The sequence below is a fragment of the Nicotiana sylvestris genome, chromosome 5 (genome assembly GCF_000393655.2).
Source record: "Nicotiana sylvestris chromosome 5, ASM39365v2, whole genome shotgun sequence".
Lineage (NCBI taxonomy): Eukaryota > Viridiplantae > Streptophyta > Magnoliopsida > Solanales > Solanaceae > Nicotiana > Nicotiana sylvestris.
The window spans coordinates 62,600,408-62,621,573 of NC_091061.1; the positions used below are offsets into that span (position 1 = coordinate 62,600,408).

The 21,166-nt window shown below is 37.4% G+C and overlaps 1 protein-coding gene across 1 annotated transcript; it reads left to right on the plus strand.

The window, feature by feature from the left end:
• Nucleotides 1-12,423: 12,423 nt before the first annotated feature.
• LOC138891227 (uncharacterized) lies at nucleotides 12,424-20,337 on the plus strand. The gene is made up of 10 exons (XM_070174415.1): nucleotides 12,424-12,541; nucleotides 12,636-12,694; nucleotides 12,783-12,843; nucleotides 12,939-12,978; nucleotides 18,823-18,924; nucleotides 19,003-19,049; nucleotides 19,142-19,202; nucleotides 19,419-19,510; nucleotides 19,590-19,808; nucleotides 20,037-20,337. The coding sequence occupies exons 1-10, from the start codon at nucleotides 12,494-12,496 to the stop codon at nucleotides 20,175-20,177; spliced, it is 870 nt and encodes a 289-aa protein (XP_070030516.1). The 5' UTR covers nucleotides 12,424-12,493; the 3' UTR covers nucleotides 20,178-20,337.
• The last annotated feature ends 829 nt before the right edge of the window (nucleotides 20,338-21,166 follow it).

Genomic DNA, 21,166 nt, shown 5'->3' on the forward strand with positions numbered 1-21,166 from the left:
CACTCTCTCTCTCTCTCTCTCAGTGGGAAGTATAAGAAGAGTATGATGGGACAAGTCAATAAATCAGGTCTCGTACTGAGTAATAGTCATAGAACCCTACTGGAGACACTCAAACAACCTCCGATAGTTCTCCCTCTGAGTGACATGAAGAAACTTCTCCAGAAATAGCTGAGAAAACTAATCCCAAGTCAAAGCTGGTGACTCAACTGGTCTAGCCAAACAATAATCTCTCCACTAAGTCTTGGCGGATCCAGACAAGTGAAAAGTAACAAAGTCGACCCCATTGGTCTCCACTATCCCCATGTTCCCGAGAACCTCATGACAACTGTCTAAATAATCCTGGGGATCCTCAGAAGATGCACCGCTGAAAGTGGTAGTGAAGAGCTTAGTGAAACCTATCCAACCTCCACAAAGCCTCCGAAGACGTAGCTGATCTATCACCGGTCTGTGCTGCTGCTTGGCTGAAGAAGCGGTACGTGACCTCGCCATTTGTTAAAGGACAAGATTAGAGGTTTCAATTTAGCAGTGAGAGAACAAAATCGCACGATAGAGAAGAATAGAAGTTAAACTTTTTCTAACTTTGTAGCCTCTAGGGGATAAATACATACGTCTCCCTACTGAACCCTCAGACTCTACTAAGCTTGTCCGTGAATTGTGAACCTAAGTAACCTAGAGCTCTGATACCAACTTGTCACGACCTGGATTTCCCACCCTCGGGAGTCGTGATGGCACCTACTAGTGAAAGCTAGGTAAGCTAACCATTTGCATTATTTACCTTTTTCCCATTTTAATCCTTTAACAATTAAGAATAGCATTATATAAATAGCGGAATTTAATAAGCGGAAGAACAGAATATAATCATTTAAATATTACCAATAAAAATCCTTAAACATAAACTACCCAGAACTGGAGTCACAATTTCACAGACGATCTAGGAATACTACAAATAAGGGTCCGAAAAATAAATAGAACATTGTCTCTGAAATACATAAATGAAACAGGATGAAAGGATAGAAGGAGACGCCAAGGCCTGCGGACGCCTGCAGGACTACCTCGGATCTCTGAATGGACTGAAGGTAGCAACCCAAAGCTAAGGTCTGTATGCTCCAATACCGGGATCTGCACATAGTGCAGAGTGTAGTATCAGCACAACCGACCCCATGTGTTGGTAAGTACCTAGCCTATCCTCGACGAAGTAGCGATGAGACTAGGACAAGACTACAAAATAAACTTGTACAGTTAAATCGTATACAACGGAAAATAAAAGAAGATATTCATAGTTAAAAATGGGGATGGGAAATCATGCTACGGGGAGTATCAAATAACAACAAAATACCAAAGAGGAATGCAAAGAAACCAGGATTTAATTGCCAACAATAATGAGGAAAACAAACACAGTATTCACTTTCATTTCTTTCTTGTTGCAGGCGTGCAACCCAATCCAATTTCATATATCTCGTGGCATACGTGCAACCTGCTCCCATATCATATATCTCGTTGCAGGCGTGCAACCCTCTCCCATTTCATATATCTTGTTGCAGGCATGCAACCCTATTTCATTTCATATATCTCGTTGCAAGTGTGCAACCCGCTCCCATTTCATATATCTTGCTGCAGGCGTGCAACCCGATCCCATTTCATATATCTTGTTGCAGGCGTGCAACCCGATCCCATTTCATATATCTAGTTGTAGGCGTGCAACCCGCTCGCATTTCATATATCTTGTTGCAGGCGTGCAACCCGATCCCATTTACAAATCAACATCAATCACAAAAGAATCTCGGCAAGGGAACAAGAGTATAACAACAACATCCCGGCAAGGGAGACAATATCGTAAACAATAACATCCCGGCAAGGGAGACAATATCATAAACAATAACATCCCCGCAAGGGAGACAATATCATAAACAATAACATCCCGGTAAGGGAACCAACAATGATAATCAACATATTAAGCATGAATACATCTCAATGGAGTCACAACAATTACAACACTAGACCCACGGGCATGCTTGACACCGACGTATAGATACTCGTCACCATGCCTATACATCGTACTCCACAATTAACACATAGCAATTAAGACACATCTCCTAATCCCTCAAGCTAAGGTTAGACCAAACACTTACCTCGATCCCACGAACACAATTCAAGCCTGAAATACCACTTTACCTCTTTTTTCCACCACCAACTTGCTTGTATCTAGCCACCATTTACTTAACGATATCAATAAATGCCAAATGAATCAATTTTAATGCATGAAAATAGGTTTTTATGAAGATTTCCCCAAAGAGTCAAAAATTGACCCTGGGACCACATGTTCAAAACCCGAGATTCGAACCAAAACTCAATTACCCATGAACCCATGAACCCAAATTATAATTTCTTTTGAAATCGGACCTCAAATCGAGGTCAAAATCTCCAAAATTGGAAAAACCTAAGTTCTACCCAAAACACCAAATTTCCCCCATGAAAACCCTTGATTTTAAGTTGAAATCATGTGAAAAGATGTTAAAGATTAATGAAAACGAGTTAGAAATGACTTACAATTGATTTGGAAGAGTACTTGTCTTTGAAAAATCGCCCAAAGGTGTTTAGGTTTTGAAAAAGTTTGAAAAATGGCTGAAAATGTGTCTAAGTTATGATTTAGCAGGTTGCAGATGTCGCAATTGCGACCAGGGTTCGCAATTTAGAACCTCTTAACTTCGCAAATGTAAAGATTTTGTCGCATTTGCGACCCTGAAGGAATCCGGTCCACTTCGCATTTGCAAGGGACCCTTCGCATTTGCGATATCGCATTTGTGATGAATACATCGCATTTGCGACCAAGGCAGCCCAGGTCATCTTCGCATTTGTGATAGAGCTTCGCATTTGTGATAGAGCTTCGCATTTTCGATAGAGCTTCGCATTTGCGGGCTCGCATTTGAATTGCGAAGCCTGCAGACCTTCAATATACCAACAATTTCCTAAGTCCAAATTTCATATTGTAGCCTATCCAAAACTCACCCGAGCCATCGGGGCTCCAAACCAAACATGCACGCAAGTCCAAAAACATCATACGGACTTTCTCGTGCGATCAAATCATCAAAATAACATCAATAACTATGAATTTAACATCAAAATCAAAGAAAACTCTCATGAACTCTTAAGTTCCAATTTTAACAACCGATGGTCCGATTTACATCATATAAAGTCCGTTTCTTACCAAATTTTACAAGCTTAACCTAAATCCCATATAAGACTTGTACTGGGCTCTAGAACCAAAGTACGGGTCCGATACCATCAAATTCAAACATATTTCATTTCCAAAAACTCATATATATTCCAGAAAATAATTTTCTTTAAAAAATCTATTTCTCGGGATTGGGACCTCGGAATTCAATTCCGGGCATACTCCCAAGTCCCATATTTTCCTACGGACCCTCCGGAACCGTCAAATCATGGGTCCGGGTCCGTTTACCCAAAATGTTGGCCAAAGGCAACTTAACTTCATTTTAAAATCAAAATTTATCATTTTTTATAGATTTTCATATAATGGCTTTTCGGATACGCGCTCGGACTGTGCACACAAATCGAGGTAAGACAAAAAAAGGTTTTAAGGCCTCGGATCATAGAATCGACTTGTAAAACAAGTAATGACCTTTTGGGTTATCACAATAAGGCTATGATAGCATCAGTCAACACATTTGCTAAGGACATCAATTTTTTCTTAAAGTAAGTTTTCAAATTTCTTTGAACATCAAAAAAACTTACCTCATCTTCCTTCTTGTCCTTATCATCATTAGATTTGGCCATGACTGCAAAGTTTGACTCATATTCTGAAGATCCATTATTAGCAACCATCATAGATGTATCTCCTTGGTCATCTTCACCTTCAGATTCACCGGAGGAATTTCGCTAGTCAACCAAAGTTTGTTTCACCATGTTGTCAGCAGCATCTCTTCTTTTGAACTTCCCGTCAGGGACCTGGTTCCTCTTAGCCACCTTATCAGTGTTGGTTTTATAATGATCCTGCTTGTAAAGAGGACAATCTTTAATAAAGTGTCCAGACATTCCACACTTATGACAGCAATCATTTTCTTTGAAATTCCTACTGGAACCTCCTTTATTTGGAATCCCACCATCTTTTCGAATCATCTTTTGGAATCTTCGAGTGAGATACTCCATGTCAGATTCACCACTACTTGAGTCTTTATTGGAAGCCTTGAGAACCAAGTTCTTCTCCTTCTTAGGCTCTCTTCTTTCAAGATCTTTCTTTCTCTTCATCTCATAAGTTTTGAGATTTCCAATAAGTTCATCAATGGTCAGTTTCTGCAAATCCTTGGCTTCAGCGATAACATTCACTTTACTTTCCCAAGAACCTGGTAAAACACTGAGTATTTTCTGGACCAGCTTGTTTCTTGGGATGACTTCACCAAGGGAGCGAATCTCAATGATAATGAAGGTGAAACATGTGTGCATATCTTGAATAGACTCATCTTCCTTCGTCTTGAAAAGCTCATACTCAGTAGTAAGCATATCAGTTTTGGACTGCTTAACCTGAGTAGTTCCCTCATGGGCAGTTTGAAAATCTTCCCAAATCTCCTTAACAGTCTGACAAGCTGAGATGCGGTTGTACTCATCTGGTCCGATGCCATAGACAAGAATCTTCTTTGCCCTGAAATTATTCTCAATAGCCTTTCTACTAGCATCATTATACTCTTTTCTTGTTTTTGGGACTGTAACTGTTCCCTTACCAATAGTTTTCATGGGAACAAAAGGTCCATCACAGATTACATCCCACAGCTCTGAGTCCTCAGCCATAATGAAGTCATACATTCTTATTTTCTACCAACCATAGTATTGGTCGTTGAATCTTGGTGGTCTGTACGTTGATTGTCCTTCCTCGAAGTTTGGTAGAGCAGTCATATAGATCCTTTCAAGGTGTTAACCTTTTAGAAAGAACCTACTCTGATACCAATTGATAGAAACTAAATATCCACCAAACTGTATAGAGAACTAGGTTTTCTATCAGTTTCCACCGTAAGCAACAGACTGTAAAACCAAATAGTATAGGGAATCGGGTTCTCTATTTGCTCCCATAGTAAATAAAAAACACAGAGGAATTTTACGTGGAAACCTCCCAGCTCAACAGGATTAAAAACCACGACCTACCCTTGTAGGATTTCAACTTCACTACTGAGCAGTCTTTAGATTACAACCTATTGTAACCTAGGAATTAAACTCTTAATTCCTCACTAACTTGTAACTACACTATTACAAGTCACTTTATAATAACTCTATTACAAAGACATAATCACTCACTAACTTGTAACAATACTATTACAAGCCACTTTGTAATAACTCTATTACAAAGACTTCACAACTCGACTAACTCTAGCCAAGACACAAACACAAAGGTTTATGATTTACAAAGGGTTTCCTACACAATGGTTCTAACAAAGGTAAGTAGGAATTACAAGTAAAGAACAAAATAACAAAGACTCAACAAACCTAAGGACTTAAGATATCTTCAATCTTTGAATCTGGTCCTTAAGGTTGCAGTAGCTTTGTTCTTGAGAGATGTGGTGGCTAGCACTTGAGAGAATTTTTTTCTTTTGATTTTCAAGTGTTCAAGTAATTGTTTTACCTTCCTTGATGTTAATAATACATGTGTGACATCACTTACAATAATGTAAGCAAGGTAGGTAAAAGCTTTCCACAGAAAGTTGACTACTACACTGTTCCTGTATTTTAGCGTGTGTAAGTAGCAACTTTCCAACTAGAGAGTTGACTTCGTATAATCGCCTCAAGAACTGGTTCAGATGTTCCTTTTACTCTGAAGAGTTGATCCATATCCCAGACTGGATCCAACCTGAAACCTTGTGATCTTAATGTCATGAGAATGTTTAAAGCTGTAGAGTTGACTATACGACGACCAGGGAACTGATCCATATATGTTCCCTCTGTTGTTCCCTTATCTGATTTCATTGAGAATTGAACCAGACATCTGACTAGTTACTCTGAGCACAAGAGAATAATTGTATCAGGTTCCTTATCTAGTTCTCTCATGAAGTTTATCAAATCATCAAAACAAAAGACGCATAACTTATTAAAGATGTTCAAAATACCTATCTCGCACATCAGGTGGTAATGCTGCACACTCCCAAGTCCCTTAGTTAACAAGTCTGCTACTTGTTCTTCTATTAGGACATACACAAGTTGAATCAATCCCTCTTACACCTTTTCTCTTATAAAATGGCAATCAATCTTTATATGTTTGATTCGTTCATGAAACACTGGATTGCTTGCTACCTGCATTGCTGCTTTACAATCAGTGAACAACTAAATTGGAATGGATAAATCAACTCCCAGTTCCTTGAAAACTCCCAGCAACCAGATTAATTCAGAGACTATTAGTGCCATACTTCTATATTCTGATTCTGCTGAACTCCTTGCTACTGTATTCTGCCTCTTTGACTTCCATGAGACTAGAGATTCTCCAAACTTTACTAAGTAGCATGTTATGAGACTAGAGATTCTCCAAACTTTACTAAGTAGCATGTTACTGACTTTCTTGAGTTTGGGCAACTTGCCCAGTCTACATCACAGTATGCTCTTAAAGTCATATCACCGTCTGCACTCATAAGAATCCCGGTTCATTCTTCAAATATCTCACCAACCTATGTGCTGCCTCCAAGTGAGACCTTTTAGGGGCTTGCATAAACTGGCTTAAAGTCTGCACTGTACAGGCAATGTCATGCCTAGTTAATGTCAAATATAGAAGCTTCCCTATAAGCTTTTGATATCCTTTTACATTTGTGAGTGTTGGATCATCCTTTAAGCTGCAATGTTCATCATACTCGACTGTGATGAACTTCCTATTTTGCTCCATTGATGTAATTGCAGGTTTTGATCCTGGTAGTCCCAATACTGCTATAAGTTCCATTGCATATTTTTTTGACACAGTAATATGCCTTTCTATTATCTACTAACTTTAATTCCCAAGAAGTATTTCAAAAGACCCAAGTCCTTCATTTTGAAGGCCTTGTGAAGTATGGTCTTGGCTTCTTGATTCAAGGTTGCATCATTTCCTGTGATAAGAAGGTCATCAATATAAACAAGGATGATGACAAGCTTGTTGTCTTTCTTCTAGGTGAACAGAGAATGATCATGCTTGCTTTGCACAAAGTTTGCCTTTAATAGTGCTTCAGTGAGCTTCAAGTTGCACTGTCTTGATGCTTGTTTTAGCCCATACAAGGATGTGTGTAGTCTACAAGCCTTGTTCCCCCTTTGACTACCAAAACTTGGTGGAGGCTGCATGTAGACTTCCTCCTCAAGATCACCTTGAAGGAAAGCATTGTAAACATCCATCTGGTAAAGATTCCACTGGTTCATAGTTGCAAGAGAAACGACCACCCTCACTGTGACCATTTTAATCACAGGAGAAAATGACTCCTGATAGTCCAGTCCCCTCTTGTTGACTATAACTCTTTGTCACTAGCCTGGCCTTGAACCTATCAATCTCCCCCATTTGATTTATACTTGATCTTGTACACCCACCTACATCCATTGGGAACCTTGCCTTTGGGTACTTCAAATATTTCCCAGGTGTTATTAAGACAAGAGCATCAATTTCTGTCTACATAGCTTCAATCCACCTAGGGTCCTTCATTTCTTCAACATAAGATGCATGCTCTATCTCAGATGTGGCAACTAGAAATGAATGTTATTATATTGATAGAGAAGAGTAGTCCAAGTAGTTAGACATGTGATAGATACAATTGGAGGATGAACTTCCTTTCCCTGGATACACAGTCTTTCAACCATGTTGGTGGTCTTGGATCTCTTAAGGATCTCCTTAGTTAAGGTGTTGGAACAACATGCTTAGTGACAGGAAATTCATCATGTTAAACATGTTCAACAGATGTATGTTCATCAACCGCTGCTAACTGAGTGTCATAAGCTGGTTCATCATGCAATGGTGCTTGTGTGTGACTTCACTCTGTCTTGCATCAACTTCATGCACCCTAAGTTGTTACTTGTGCAGGTGCCCTTTGGTTTTTCATCTGACTATCTTGGAGCTTCAGAAACAATGGCAAGTCTACATATCTCTTCATTGATTGAAAAGGAAAAAAATTGTCTTGGAATGTCACATCTCTACTCACAAAGAATCTCTTAGCCTTAAGAACATACAAACTATAGCTTTTCTAAGACACTAAGTACCCCATGAGAACTGCAGCTATAGCTCTAGGTGAAAACTTGTCAATCTTTTCTGTAATAGTGACATAGCACAAACAACCCATGACTCTCAAATGCAATAGACTTAGCTTAGACTTATGAAATACCTCATAAGGAGATCTTCCACCCAGAACTGAGGATGGTGCTCTATTTATAAGGTAGACAGTTGTTAACACACAATCTCCATAGAAATGTAGTGGAATGCTGCCTTGAAATCTCAATGCCATTGCCACCTCCAAGATGTACCTATGTCTTCTTTCTACCACTTCATTTTGCTGTGAAGTGTGTGGACAGCTACTTTGATGAAGGACTCCACAACCTGATAGGAAATCCTTACACTCTTTAATTAAGAATTCTGCACCATTATCAGTCCTTAACATCTTAATGACATTTCTAAATTGCACATGCACCAGTTTAAATAACGATTTTGGCAAAACAATAGTGTCACTCTTCAATTTCATTAGAAACACCCAAATCATCTTGGAATTATCATCTACAAGCATTAAGAAGTATCTATTACCATCGTATGTTTGAACTCTATATGGCCCCAAATGTCCACATGAACTAATTGAAAAACATCACTTGCCCTACTGCTACTAAGAGGAAAAAGGTTTTCGAGTTTGCCTAGCCAAAGGGCATACCATACATTTATTGAGACTACAACCTAAGAAGTATTTAGCCTTTAGAAAATCTAGATTCTTCATGATTGCTGTTGGAATATGCCCAAGACTTCTGTGACAGGTTCCAACATCAATCTTTATTCGTGCTGCAAGACAACTTCTAATCCTTTGTGTCTCCTTGTGTTTGTATATCTTTCTTGGGATTAGGAGATACATGTCACCCTTTTCCTTACCAATCCCCTTCACCCTCCCAGTGTACAAATCTTGAAAGACACAAAATATTAGGAAAAAATTCACTGAATGTTGCAACTCTTTTGTTAGCTTTGAGACTGACACTAAGTTGTATCTAAATTCAGGCACACACAATACATCATGTATGGTATCATCTCCTGTGAGATTATAGCTGCCTTGATAAGTAATAGGAACAAACTTACCATTGGGTAGGCCAACATTACCTATCCTATTTTTAGGTAGTCTCACCACATCAATCAACATGTTATGATCTGAATCCATATGATCAGTTGCTCCAGTATCTATGATCCAAGGGTCCCTACAATTCTCCAATAAATATGAATTTTTATTACCTTCCATATTAGTTGTGTGCTCCTCTGCCTTTTCTTTGTTCACCAGCTTCATTATCTAACCATATTGTTCCTCAATCAAGAAGTTTGACATTCCATGAGGCATTTCAACTTTTCCTTTGATCACTACACTTTCTTGACCATGACTGTTATTATTCATAGCTGCATTTGCTTTTATGTATTGTTGCTGCTGTTTTTTTCCTTTGTAACCAGGTGGATACCCATGTAATTTGTGACAAGTGTATTTGGTGTGACCTTTGAAATGGCAATACTCACAGTATAAGTCATTGAACTTCTTAAATTTCGTCTGGATTCCCCCTAGTACTCATGAATACTGTAGCATCACTCATCTCATTTGCCAAACTAATATGTGAATTAGACATACAGACTTTCCTATGATTCTCCTCATTTATCAGCATTGCAAAAGCACGACTAACTGAAGGTGATGGACATTGCAACAAAATTTGACTCCTCATTTTCCCATACGATTCATTTAATCTCATTAAGAATTGAAAAAGTTTATGTTGTTCTAAATGTTCAGTGAAATCTCTTGTTCCAGCAGTAACGGGAAGTGAGGGTATAAGAGAGCCATATTCATCCCACAATTACTTCAACCTAGAGTGATAAACAGAGATGCTAGAGATACCTTGAGAAACTGTAGCTATCTCTCGCCAAAGATTGTAGACTCTAGAACCATTGACCTTGTTGAATCGATCCTCAAGATCCAACCAAACCTCATAATCTATGTCAACACTGTTGCATTGACACGCTCCCAGTCCTCGCCCAGATATTTAGTGAACTGAGATTTCGTGCAACTTCCGTCGATAAACCCTAATTTTCTCTTCGCTCGCAATGCAATCACCATCGCCTTGCTCTAAACTGAATAACTTTCAATTCCTTTTAGCTGAACTGAGATGATTACATTGCTAGGATTGTGCGATGGCTACATAAATAACGAATGTTTAGGATTCTCAATATCTAAAGTCACCATAGTTGAATTCCTGAAAGCTCTGAGAAAAGAAATACTTAGACGAATAGAATTAGCTTCACAAAAGCTAACTTGAATCTATTCTGACCTCGATCGATTTACTCAAGCTCTAATACCACGATAAATTCCACCATTGAAGAGTGGAGAATTGAAGCTCAGATCAAATCAAAGGAAGAAAGAAGAAAAAGAAGGGTTTTGAAGTAATTAGATCTCAATTGCAAAGAATGAAAATGATTACAATGGCTAAAATCATCCTAACACACTATACACGTTAACATATACTCCACTAACTAACTAACTAATTAAATCTTCTACAGTATACAGTTGTCACCTAACTGACTTTGTCACCTTCTAAGCATTCAGCTTCACAACTGTCACCAGCTGTCATTCTAACCATCTCAACAAATGACATACATAAAGATTTAGTATAGATTTTTTAAAAAACATTATTTAATTACTATTAATATTCAAGAGATTCCTTTATAGGTTATCAATCTAAACTCTAGTTATATTTAGTTTGTTTTAAGTAATTCGGTGGCAGTGTCATTCGATTTTTTATTGTGGGGAAAGAGTAGGGGTGTTCATAAAAACTCAAAAAATCGAGCCAAACCGACTAAAAAATGGATACGTTTTTGGTTTGGTTTGGTTTTGGTTTTGAATTTTAAATACCGGTCAAATTTAGTTTGGTTTTGGTTTTAATAAAAAATAACTGAAAAAATTGAACCAAACCGACTATAGAAGTAGCTATTTAAAATTTATTATTACATCTATATATATATGTATATTTTTATATAAATTTTCTAAAAGTTTATGGTATATTAATCGTTTGCACTTTAGTATAGTTCTTTGCTATTATATTAATCTAGTTCTTTGCTATTATAGTAATCTAGTTCTTTGGCTTTGCATTTTAGTTTGATTTGTAGTTTTCTTTTGCTAAGAACAAAATCTATCTCATGTTAAAAATATCTATTTTTAATTGCGTCCTTAAATTAGTCATCACTATTGATTCAATTATCATCAACATGTCTTGGTAAGTGATAAAACTTTCAAAGAGCAATTTGTTTGATAGCATTACGTAGAAAATATAGTCTTCGGAATATGTATTTGGTAGCGTACGTATCATATTTAAGAAAAATCCAATAAATAACCGAAAAAATCAAAAAATCAACAAAAATCTATCCAAACCGAATCGATACATAAAAGGAAAAACAAAATTCAAAAAAATCGAAAAAAAAAACAATCCAAACCGACTTAATTGGTTTGCTTTGGTTCCAATATTAAAAAAGTCGATTTACTTGTTTTGAATTTTTTTAAAGAAAAAATCGATCCAAACCGAAGCATGAACACCCCTGGGCAAGAGTATTTTCAATTAATGTGATACATTTTAGTTTTCATTTGTCGAAAAAGTAAATTTTAAAAAATAATAATATTAGATTTCTCATTTTGTTATCAATGAATCATTTATTATCATATAAATATATCATAAATATTTATAAAATAAAAAATCTTTATTTTTTGTTAAATGAGACGAAGTGTGCATAGAATAGTACTACCGCGAGCACTACGCATATGGCATAATGGCAAGGACCAAACAATAGTTAACAGAAGAACATGTTTACTTTAGAAACCTCTCTTAAACCCTACACAACCGCTTATCAGTTCCAACTCCCCGTTCTTAGTTCTTCCCCTATTATCTCGTGCCTACAAAATCCTCCTCTCCATTAAGTGCACCTATTGCTCTGGTGAGATATTTCTCACAATCAATAATGAATATACTCAATCAATTGATCTTAATAATAGTTATTAATTCTTTTAAAAGCAATAAATAAAGAATCAAGGTGTGTTAATTATAATGGGGTTCTCTTATGGATGCTGAATGGTTATTGTATTTATCATTGGTGCTCATAAATCGATTCTTTATGCGAATATTAAAATGGGGTATTTCTATTTTTTCCAGTACAAGTGATATGTAGTATACATAAGCTATGCTTCTGAGAGCTTAGTGAATTGTGTATGATCATGAGTTATTAAAAACTTTGCATTCTTGATTCTTTTGTGACAGAAGTTTACTGCATTGATCTCTCATGGATTCAGATCCTTTGGCTTCAAATACAACCAAAGCACCTAGAAAGGTACATACTTTTCGATATGTTTGTGTGTTGTTTTATATATCTGATTGATTCTTATTATTGTTGTTTGAATACAATGTTTGTTTGATTTATGCAGGTGAGATTTGCACCCAAAGGACCTCCTCGTAGAGCACAAAAGACTGTTCTGCCTAAACCGTAATAATCAAAAACTTGAATCTGTTGGATGTATCTAGTTTTCTTATTCTTTACTGGGACTATAAATGGCTATTCTTATTGCTTCCAGAGAAAATGTTGAAGAGGAGGTTGATGCTGCTAAAGCAGAGGAATTGATGCAGCGGTTCAATGTATTTATACTTTTGCTGGTTTCAATTTATTAAAGAGTATAGCTTAATGATTTGGTTTGTGGTCTAACATAAAAGTGTTCTGCTTTTAATTGTAGGAAGTTTCTGCTAAAATTAAACCTAAAGCCGAAAAGAAAGGTACATCTTTTTACCTGATGATTTTTTGATCTTTTTGAAAAAACGACTTTTACATGTCAATAATCAGTAAGGGTGAATAAGAGTGGATCGAAGAAGGAAGTCGGTTCATTATTTAGAAAAATAAACTCTATCATATCCCTTTATTGTGTGTATGACATTTATGGTGTGACTCCAATCACCTGAATTTTAGATGGTAATATTCTGTAGATATTTGTAATAAGTTGAGTTTATAGTGTTGAAGTTTGGCAAATTTGTCCCACATCGGTGGGCTCTTGAATTTTGGGGGGATTTTCCCCCTATAAAAGAAGGCCTAATGTTTAGGATTTAAACACACCTCTCATTTGCCTTCTCATCTGTTTAAGGCATTTGTATCTTCTCTCTTTAGTATTATTTCACTTGTATTTTTGGAGTGGAATAAAATATTGGTTGTGTCCGAGGAGTAGGCAAAATTAGCCGAACCTCGTAAATTCTGGTGTTCCCTTTATTGTTGCTTTATTGTCTTATTTATTATTTGGTGGCTGTCATAATTTTTGGTATAGTAGTTGTGACTTATTCACACTATATACATTTGGCTTCCGCAACAATTGGTATCAGAGCCAAGGTACTGTCTAAGTATGCTCTGTGGTTGCAGCATAGTCTGATCTTCCACATCAGAAAAGATTTATCTTGGTAACTGAGTCAAGGTTCTGTCTGAGTATGCTCTGTGGTTGCAGCTTAGTCTGATCTTCCACACCAGAAAGGAAATAATCTTGATTTGTGTCGTCAGCTATTAAATAATATTTGTGTCAAAGATGGGAGACAATAAACAAGAAGAATCTACATCAAGTGTCAACAATACGTCATCATTGGCATCTTCGCTTATGACAAGAATTGTGTCAAATGCGAAATTTGCGGTAGAAATTTTTGACGGGTCCGGACATTTTGGGATGTGGCAAGGCGAGGTTCTAGATGTCCTTTTTCAACAAGGGCTAGATCTGGCCATTGAAGAAAAGAAACCAGATGTTATTGGAGAAGAAGATTGGAAGATTCTCAACCGTGTTGCTTGCGGTACCATTCGATCCTACCTTGCTAGAGAGCAGAAATATCCATACACAAAGGAAACTTCTGCAAGTAAATTATGGAAAGCACTGGAGGATAAATTTTTGAAGAAAAACAGTCAAAATAAATTGTACATGAAGAAGAGACTGTTTCACTTCACCTATGTTCCTGGTACCACGATGAATGAACATATCACCAGTTTCAATAAGTTGGTCACAGATTTGCAAAATATGGATACAACTTATGATGATGGTGACTTGGCCTTGATGTTGTTGGCGTCACTTCCTGATGAGTACGAGCACCTTGAAACTACTCTACTCCATGGAAATGACGAAGTTTCTCTCAGAGAAGTTTGTTCGGCTTTGTACAGCTATGAACAAAGAAAGCGAGAAAAACAGAAGGGCGGAGAAGGAGAAGCACTATTTGTGAGGGGTCGTCCTCAAAGTCAAACGAGGACAAAGAAGGGAAGATCCAAGTCAAGATCCAGACCCAGCAAAGATGAATGTGCCTTTTGTCGAGAAAAAGGGCACTGGAAGAAAGACTGTCCGAAGTTGAAGAATAAGGCCAAACATAACAATGGAAAGGCCATTATGGATTCAAATGTAGCTGATTGTGATGATTCAGACTTCTCATTAGTTACAACAGAGTCATTAACATCATCAGACATATGGTTGATGGACTCGGCTTGTAGCCATCATATGTGTCCCAACAGGGACTGGTTTGTGGAATTTCAAGAAGGAGAATATGGAGTCATCCACACAGCGGATAACAGCCCTCTTACCTCATATGGCATTGGTTCAATACGATTAAGGAACCATGATGGAATGATCAGAACATTAACAGATGTTCGATATGTACCGGATTTGAAGAAGAATCTCATCTCTGTGGGAGCCCTAGAATCAAAAGGGTTCAAAATCATTGCAGAAAATGGAGTGATGAGAGTATGCTCCGGTGCACTAGTGGTAATGAAGGCTAATCGGAAGAATAATAATATGTACCGCTATCGTGGCAGTACAGTTATTGGGACAGCGACAGTGACATCCAGTGACGACAAAGAGGCAGAAGCAACCAAGCTATGGCACATGCGCTTGGGACATGCTGGAGGAAAATCCTTGAAAACTCTATCAGATCAAGGATTGTTAAAAGGAGTAAAGGCTTGCAACTTGGAGTTTTGTGAGCATTGTGTCAAAGGGAAACAGACAAGGGTTAAATTTGGTACAACGATCCATAATACTAAAGGCATTTTGGATTATGTACACTCTGATGTTTGGGGTCCTTCCAAAACACCTTCATTGGGTGGGAAGCACTATTTTGTAACCTTTGTTGATGATTTTTCCCGAAGAGTATGGGTGTATACAATGAAGAGCAAAGATGAAGTGTTGGGAATTTTTCTCAAATGGAAGACGATGGTGGAGAATCAGACAGGCAGGAGGATCAAGTGTATTCGCACAGACAATGGAGGTGAATACAAAAATGATCATTTCAATAAGGTCTGTGAAAATGATGGCATCGTCCGACACTTCACTGTTAGACATACACCACAACAGAATGGAGTGGCAGAACGTATGAACCGGACCTTGCTGGAGAAGGTACGGTGTATGTTGTCCAATGCTGGCTTGGGCAAAGAATTTTGGGCTGAGGCAATTACATATGCATGCCACCTCATTAATCGCTTACCATCTGCTGCTATTGATGGCAAGACACCATTTGAAAAATGGTATGGAAAACCTGCTGTAGATTATAACTCTTTGCACGTGTTTGGCTCAACTGCATATTATCATGTGACGGAGTCAAAATTAGATCCAAGGGCAAAGAAGGCTATTTTTATGGGAATTACTTCTGGAGTCAAAGGATATCGCTTATGGTGTCCTATGACAAAGAAAGTAATATTCAGCAGGGATGTTACCTTTGATGAATCTATGGTAAATAAGGTAACAGAAGATACCAAACAAAATAAAGGTGCTTCTAAGCAGGTGGAGTTTGAGGGAAAATTTATTTTTCCTACACAAGAAGCAGAGGAGGAAACAAATGAAGATTACCCTCTGGAAGGAGAGCCAGTAGAGGAGATTCCAACTCAGGAACCTCAACAACAACTTGAATCAATAGCAACCAGCAGGCCAAAAAGAACAATAACGAAACCTGTTCGTCTCATAGAGACGGTTGCTTGTGCAACCTCAATTGTAGCTGATGATGTTCCTACCACTTATAAAGACGTTGTCCAAAGTTCAGAAGAAGATAAGTGGAGGATTGCCATGAATGATGAAATACAGTCCCTTCATCAGAATCATACATGGAGATTGGCCAATCTCCCGAAGGGAAAGAAAGCAATTGGGTGCAAATGGGTATTTGCAAAGAAGGAAGGATTTCCTAACCAAGTAGATGTTCGCTACAAAGCAAGATTGGTGGCCAAAGGATATGCTCAAAAGGAGGGAATTGATTACAATGAAGTGTTTTCTCCAGTTGTAAAACATTCCTCCATTAGAATTATGTTGGCTTTGGTAGCACAATTGGATTTGGAACTAGTTCAGATGGATGTAAAAACTGCGTTTTTACATGGAAACTTGGAGGAGGAAATCTACATGACTCAGCCAGAAGGATTCAAAGTTGCTGGAAAAGAAAATATGGTGTGCAAACTTGAAAAATCGTTGTACGGATTGAAACAATCTTCTAGACAATGGTACAAGCGATTTGACGAGTTTATGTTGCGGCAAGGGTACAAGAGAAGCAAATACGATCATTGTGTGTATTTGCACAAGCTTAAAGATGGTTCTTTTGTATATCTTCTCCTATATGTTGATGATATGTTGATAGCTTCCAAGAATTTGGAAGAAATTGATAAGTTGAAGATTCAACTGAAGAAGGAGTTCGAGATGAAGGATTTGGGTGAGGCAAAGAAAATTCTTGGCATGGAGATAATTAGAGATAGACGTTCAAAGAAACTCTGTTTATCTCAAAAGGAATATTTGAAGAGAGTACTTCAACGTTTTGGCATAGATGACAAGACTAAGCCAGTTAGTACTCCACTTGCTTCCCATTTTAAGCTAAGTACTACTATGTCGCCAATGGATGAAGCTGAACGAAAGTATATGTCAAAGGTACCATACGCAAATGCTGTTGGTAGCTTGATGTATGCAATGGTTTGCACAAGGCCTGACATTTCACAAGCTGTTGGAGTTATTAGCAGATATATGCACAATCCAGGGAAGGAGCATTGGCAAGCTGTGAAGTGGATTCTACGGTATATTCATAATACTGTAGATGTCGGGTTAGTTTTTGAGCAGGAAGACAATCAGTCTGTCGTTGGATATTGTGACTCAGATTTTGCGGGTGATCTGGACAAACGAAGATCAACTACTGGTTATGTGTTTACTTTTGCAAAGGCATCAGTTAGTTGGAAGTCTACTTTGCAGTCAACAGTTGCTTTGTCTACAACAGAGGCAGAGTACATGGCTATTACAGAGGCTGTGAAAGAGGCAATTTGGCTTCAAGGATTGCTAAAGGAGCTTGGTGTTGAACAAAAAGGTATCACAATTTTTTGTGATAGTCAAAGTGCTATTCAATTAGCGAAGAACCAAGTGTATCATGCAAGGACGAAGCACATTGATGTTCGGTATCATTTCGTACGAGAAATCATAGAAGAAGGTGGAGTCACGGTGAAGAAAATTCATACTACAGAGAATCCTGCTGATATGCTGACAAAGGTGGTGACTGCGGTCAAGTTTCAACATTGTTTGGATTTGATCAACATTGTTGAAAACTGAAGATTAAAGATGAAGACACAATCAAAATTTGTTATTGAGAGAAAATTGAAGATGTGGAATTTTGCCAAGGTGGAGATTTGTTGAAGTTTGGCAAATTTGTCCCACATCGGTGGGCACTTGAATTTTGGGGGGATTTACCCCCTATAAAAGAAGGCCTAATGTTTAGGATTTAAACACACCTCTCATTTGCCTTCTCATCTGTTTAAGGCATTTGTATCTTCTCTCTTTAGTATTATTTCACTTGTATTTTTGGAGTGGAATAAAATATTGGTTGTGTCCGAGGAGTAGGCAAAATTAGCCGAACCTCGTAAATTCTGGTGTTCCCTTTATTGTTGCTTTATTGTCTTATTTATTATTTGGTGGCTGTCATAATTTTTGGTATAGTAGTTGTGACTTATTCACACTATATACATTTGGCTTCCGCAACAATTGGTATCAGAGCCAAGGTACTGTCTAAGTATGCTCTGTGGTTGCAGCATAGTCTGATCTTCCACATCAGAAAAGATTTATCTTGGTAACTGAGTCAAGGTTCTGTCTGAGTATGCTCTGTAGTTGCAGCTTAGTCTGATCTTCTACATCAGAAAGGAAATAATCTTGATTTGTGTCGTCAGCTATTAAATAATATTTGTGTCAAATATGGGAGACAATAAACAAGAAGAATCTACATCAAGTGTCAACAATACGTCATCATTGGCATCTTCGCTTATGACAAGAATTGTGTCAAATGCGAAATTTGCGCAAGTGTAGTTACTGGTGAAGTTTGCCATTTGACAGTTCCCCAATGCTGTTAACATGTCTATTATACTGAAAAACAAAGAAGTTATACAATCTAGCCCATGTCCAGCATTTTAACTCTTACAGCTTCTAACATTGGAAATTGACAATTCCTGCATTCAATACCTTTTCCACCCTCAGCATATGTTGATCAATTGTTTTACATTTCTAGTTCTTAATGCTTTTTGGAAATCTGTCATGAGTTTACTTCAAGATATATAGGACCTACTAATCTTGATATTCTTAGAATTTCTTCCTTGAATTTCTGTAGGACCTACTCAAGTTGCATTTGGTTATGGAGGTTCATCATCTGCATTGAAATCGTATGGCCCTCTCAAGGGTCATAAAAAGTTTGACAGCTCAATGTCCAACGGCAAGTGTTTTCTCTAACCATTTTACTTTCTGCTATATGGATATTTGCAGCTTGTTTGACGTCGTCTTGGTTTTACAGGTGGTACGGGCGTGCAGCGAGTGCAGAAAGAATACACTGAGCCATGGGTTGGTTTTAAAGATTAATGCACTTCGTATTCAGTGTTTTCCGCTGCAAACGTTCTTGTGCCTGATGTTTTCTTTCTCATTTTGTATCTCAGGATTATTATACCAACTATCCTACGACTCTTCCCTTGAGGAGGCCCTATTCGGGAAATCCAGGTAAAGTTCAGCCAATGCTATGAAAACCAAATTGCTATCTTTCAGGAAAGACAAAGAGCACACCCTATATCGAGACATGAAAAGCTTAATTAAGCAGCCGAACTCTTTCAGTTTGGGTTGTGGTTTGCTTATTTCAGATTCTTTAATATGATGATTTACCATTCACACGCACCTTTAACCATTATACATAATCAAAGTATTGATCTTATATTGCAGAACTTCTTGACGAGGAAGAATTTGGGGAAGCCTCGCGAAGCTCGAGTTACGATGAAAATACCATAAAACCAGCCATGGAGCTTGGTCTAATGGTTAGTTAATTGTTTGATGGTTTGGCTTCAGACTTATTATTAAGTAATTGCCACGAATATTTACATCAATAATTGTTAGGAGGAGAATCTCGAGGAAAAGATGTTCTTCATTCAATTACCAACGGCCATGCCAATGTTGAAGCAATCGATTAAAACAGAAGGCAGTGAGGCGAGCAGCTCAAGGCCTTCAAAGGCTAAGGCCTATAGTATAAACGAATTACCTAGGGGCTTCATGGGTAAAATGTTAGTGTACAAGAGTGGTGCGATTAAATTGAAGCTTGGTGATACCCTTTATGATGTAAGTTTGCTTCATTACTATATAACTAGAACTTGTTTCATATGAATTTCATTTTGTATCTTTGGAAGGAGCAACTAATTTACACTTAGCTAAACTAGCATATGCCTTAAAAATCATTTAACTGGAGAAGTGTATTCATCATGAGACAGATTTGTTAAAATAAGTATCTTCACGCTGATGGTAAATAACTTAAACGCACTGAAATACTGATCTGGAAATGCGCTGCAGGTTTCTCCAGGTATGGATTGTTCGTTTGCCCAGGATGTTGTCGCTGTTAATACAGAAGAGAAGCATTGTTCTAACATTGGGGAGCTTACTAAACGTATCATTATAACACCAGATGTTGACTCAATCTTGGATTCTATTTGATTTATTTGTGATGGTTTGCTTTCTTGTTATTATGCTTCAGTTATACATATAGCAATTGGTATTTCCTATTTGAAGTTAGAAGAGGTTAGTTTCTATCTCACATATGCATTTAGTTGAACATTTACCATAAATTAATGAAAATTCTTTATTTTTTACTTGAGACTAGTATCCATGTTTTAAAGCTTCTGTCACTCTTTGTATGTGATATTCAGGATCAGCTATTCTAGTGGTAAGCATGGTTAGACTTGTAACTAATCTAATCTAAACCCTGGACATGTGAATATGTCCATAGAGTTTTACTGGTTGGCAGCTCTTGTACAGAACATCTGAAAAGAAAGTTTTGCTGGATTAAAAATATCAATTAATAGAGGCTTATTTGGTATGCCCTTTTTATGTCAATAAAATTAACAAATGAAAAGAGTCATTTTTTCCATAGAAGACTTCATTATTCCCATAGCTCAGCGCTAACAATTTTAGAATGGCTTATTACTTCAGCCTTCATTATTCCCATAGCTCTGACGCGAACATTATATGTATATATGTGAAAACAAGTATAGAGAGGATTACACATATATTTAACCTGTGTTTTCAACCTAAAACTCATAGCGTTTATGCCCTGGATTTGGTGGGCACGAGCACAGATTTGGAATAGCAACACACACAGAGTTAAAGCCATAGCTACATGTAGGGGTGTTCATAAAAACCCGAACCAAATCGACCAAAAAAACCGATACTTTTTTATGTGGTTTGGTTTTGGTTTTGAATTTTAAAAACTGATCAAATTTGGTTTGGTTTTGGTTTTAATCAGAAAAAAACCGAAAAAATCGAACCAAACCGATTATAGGAGTAGCTATTTTAAATTTATTATTACACCTATATATATGTATATTTTTATACAAAGTTTCAAAAAAATTATGGTAAAATTTGCACTTTTAGTATAGTTTTTTACCTTTACATTCTAGTTTGATTGGTAGTTTTCTTTTGTTAAG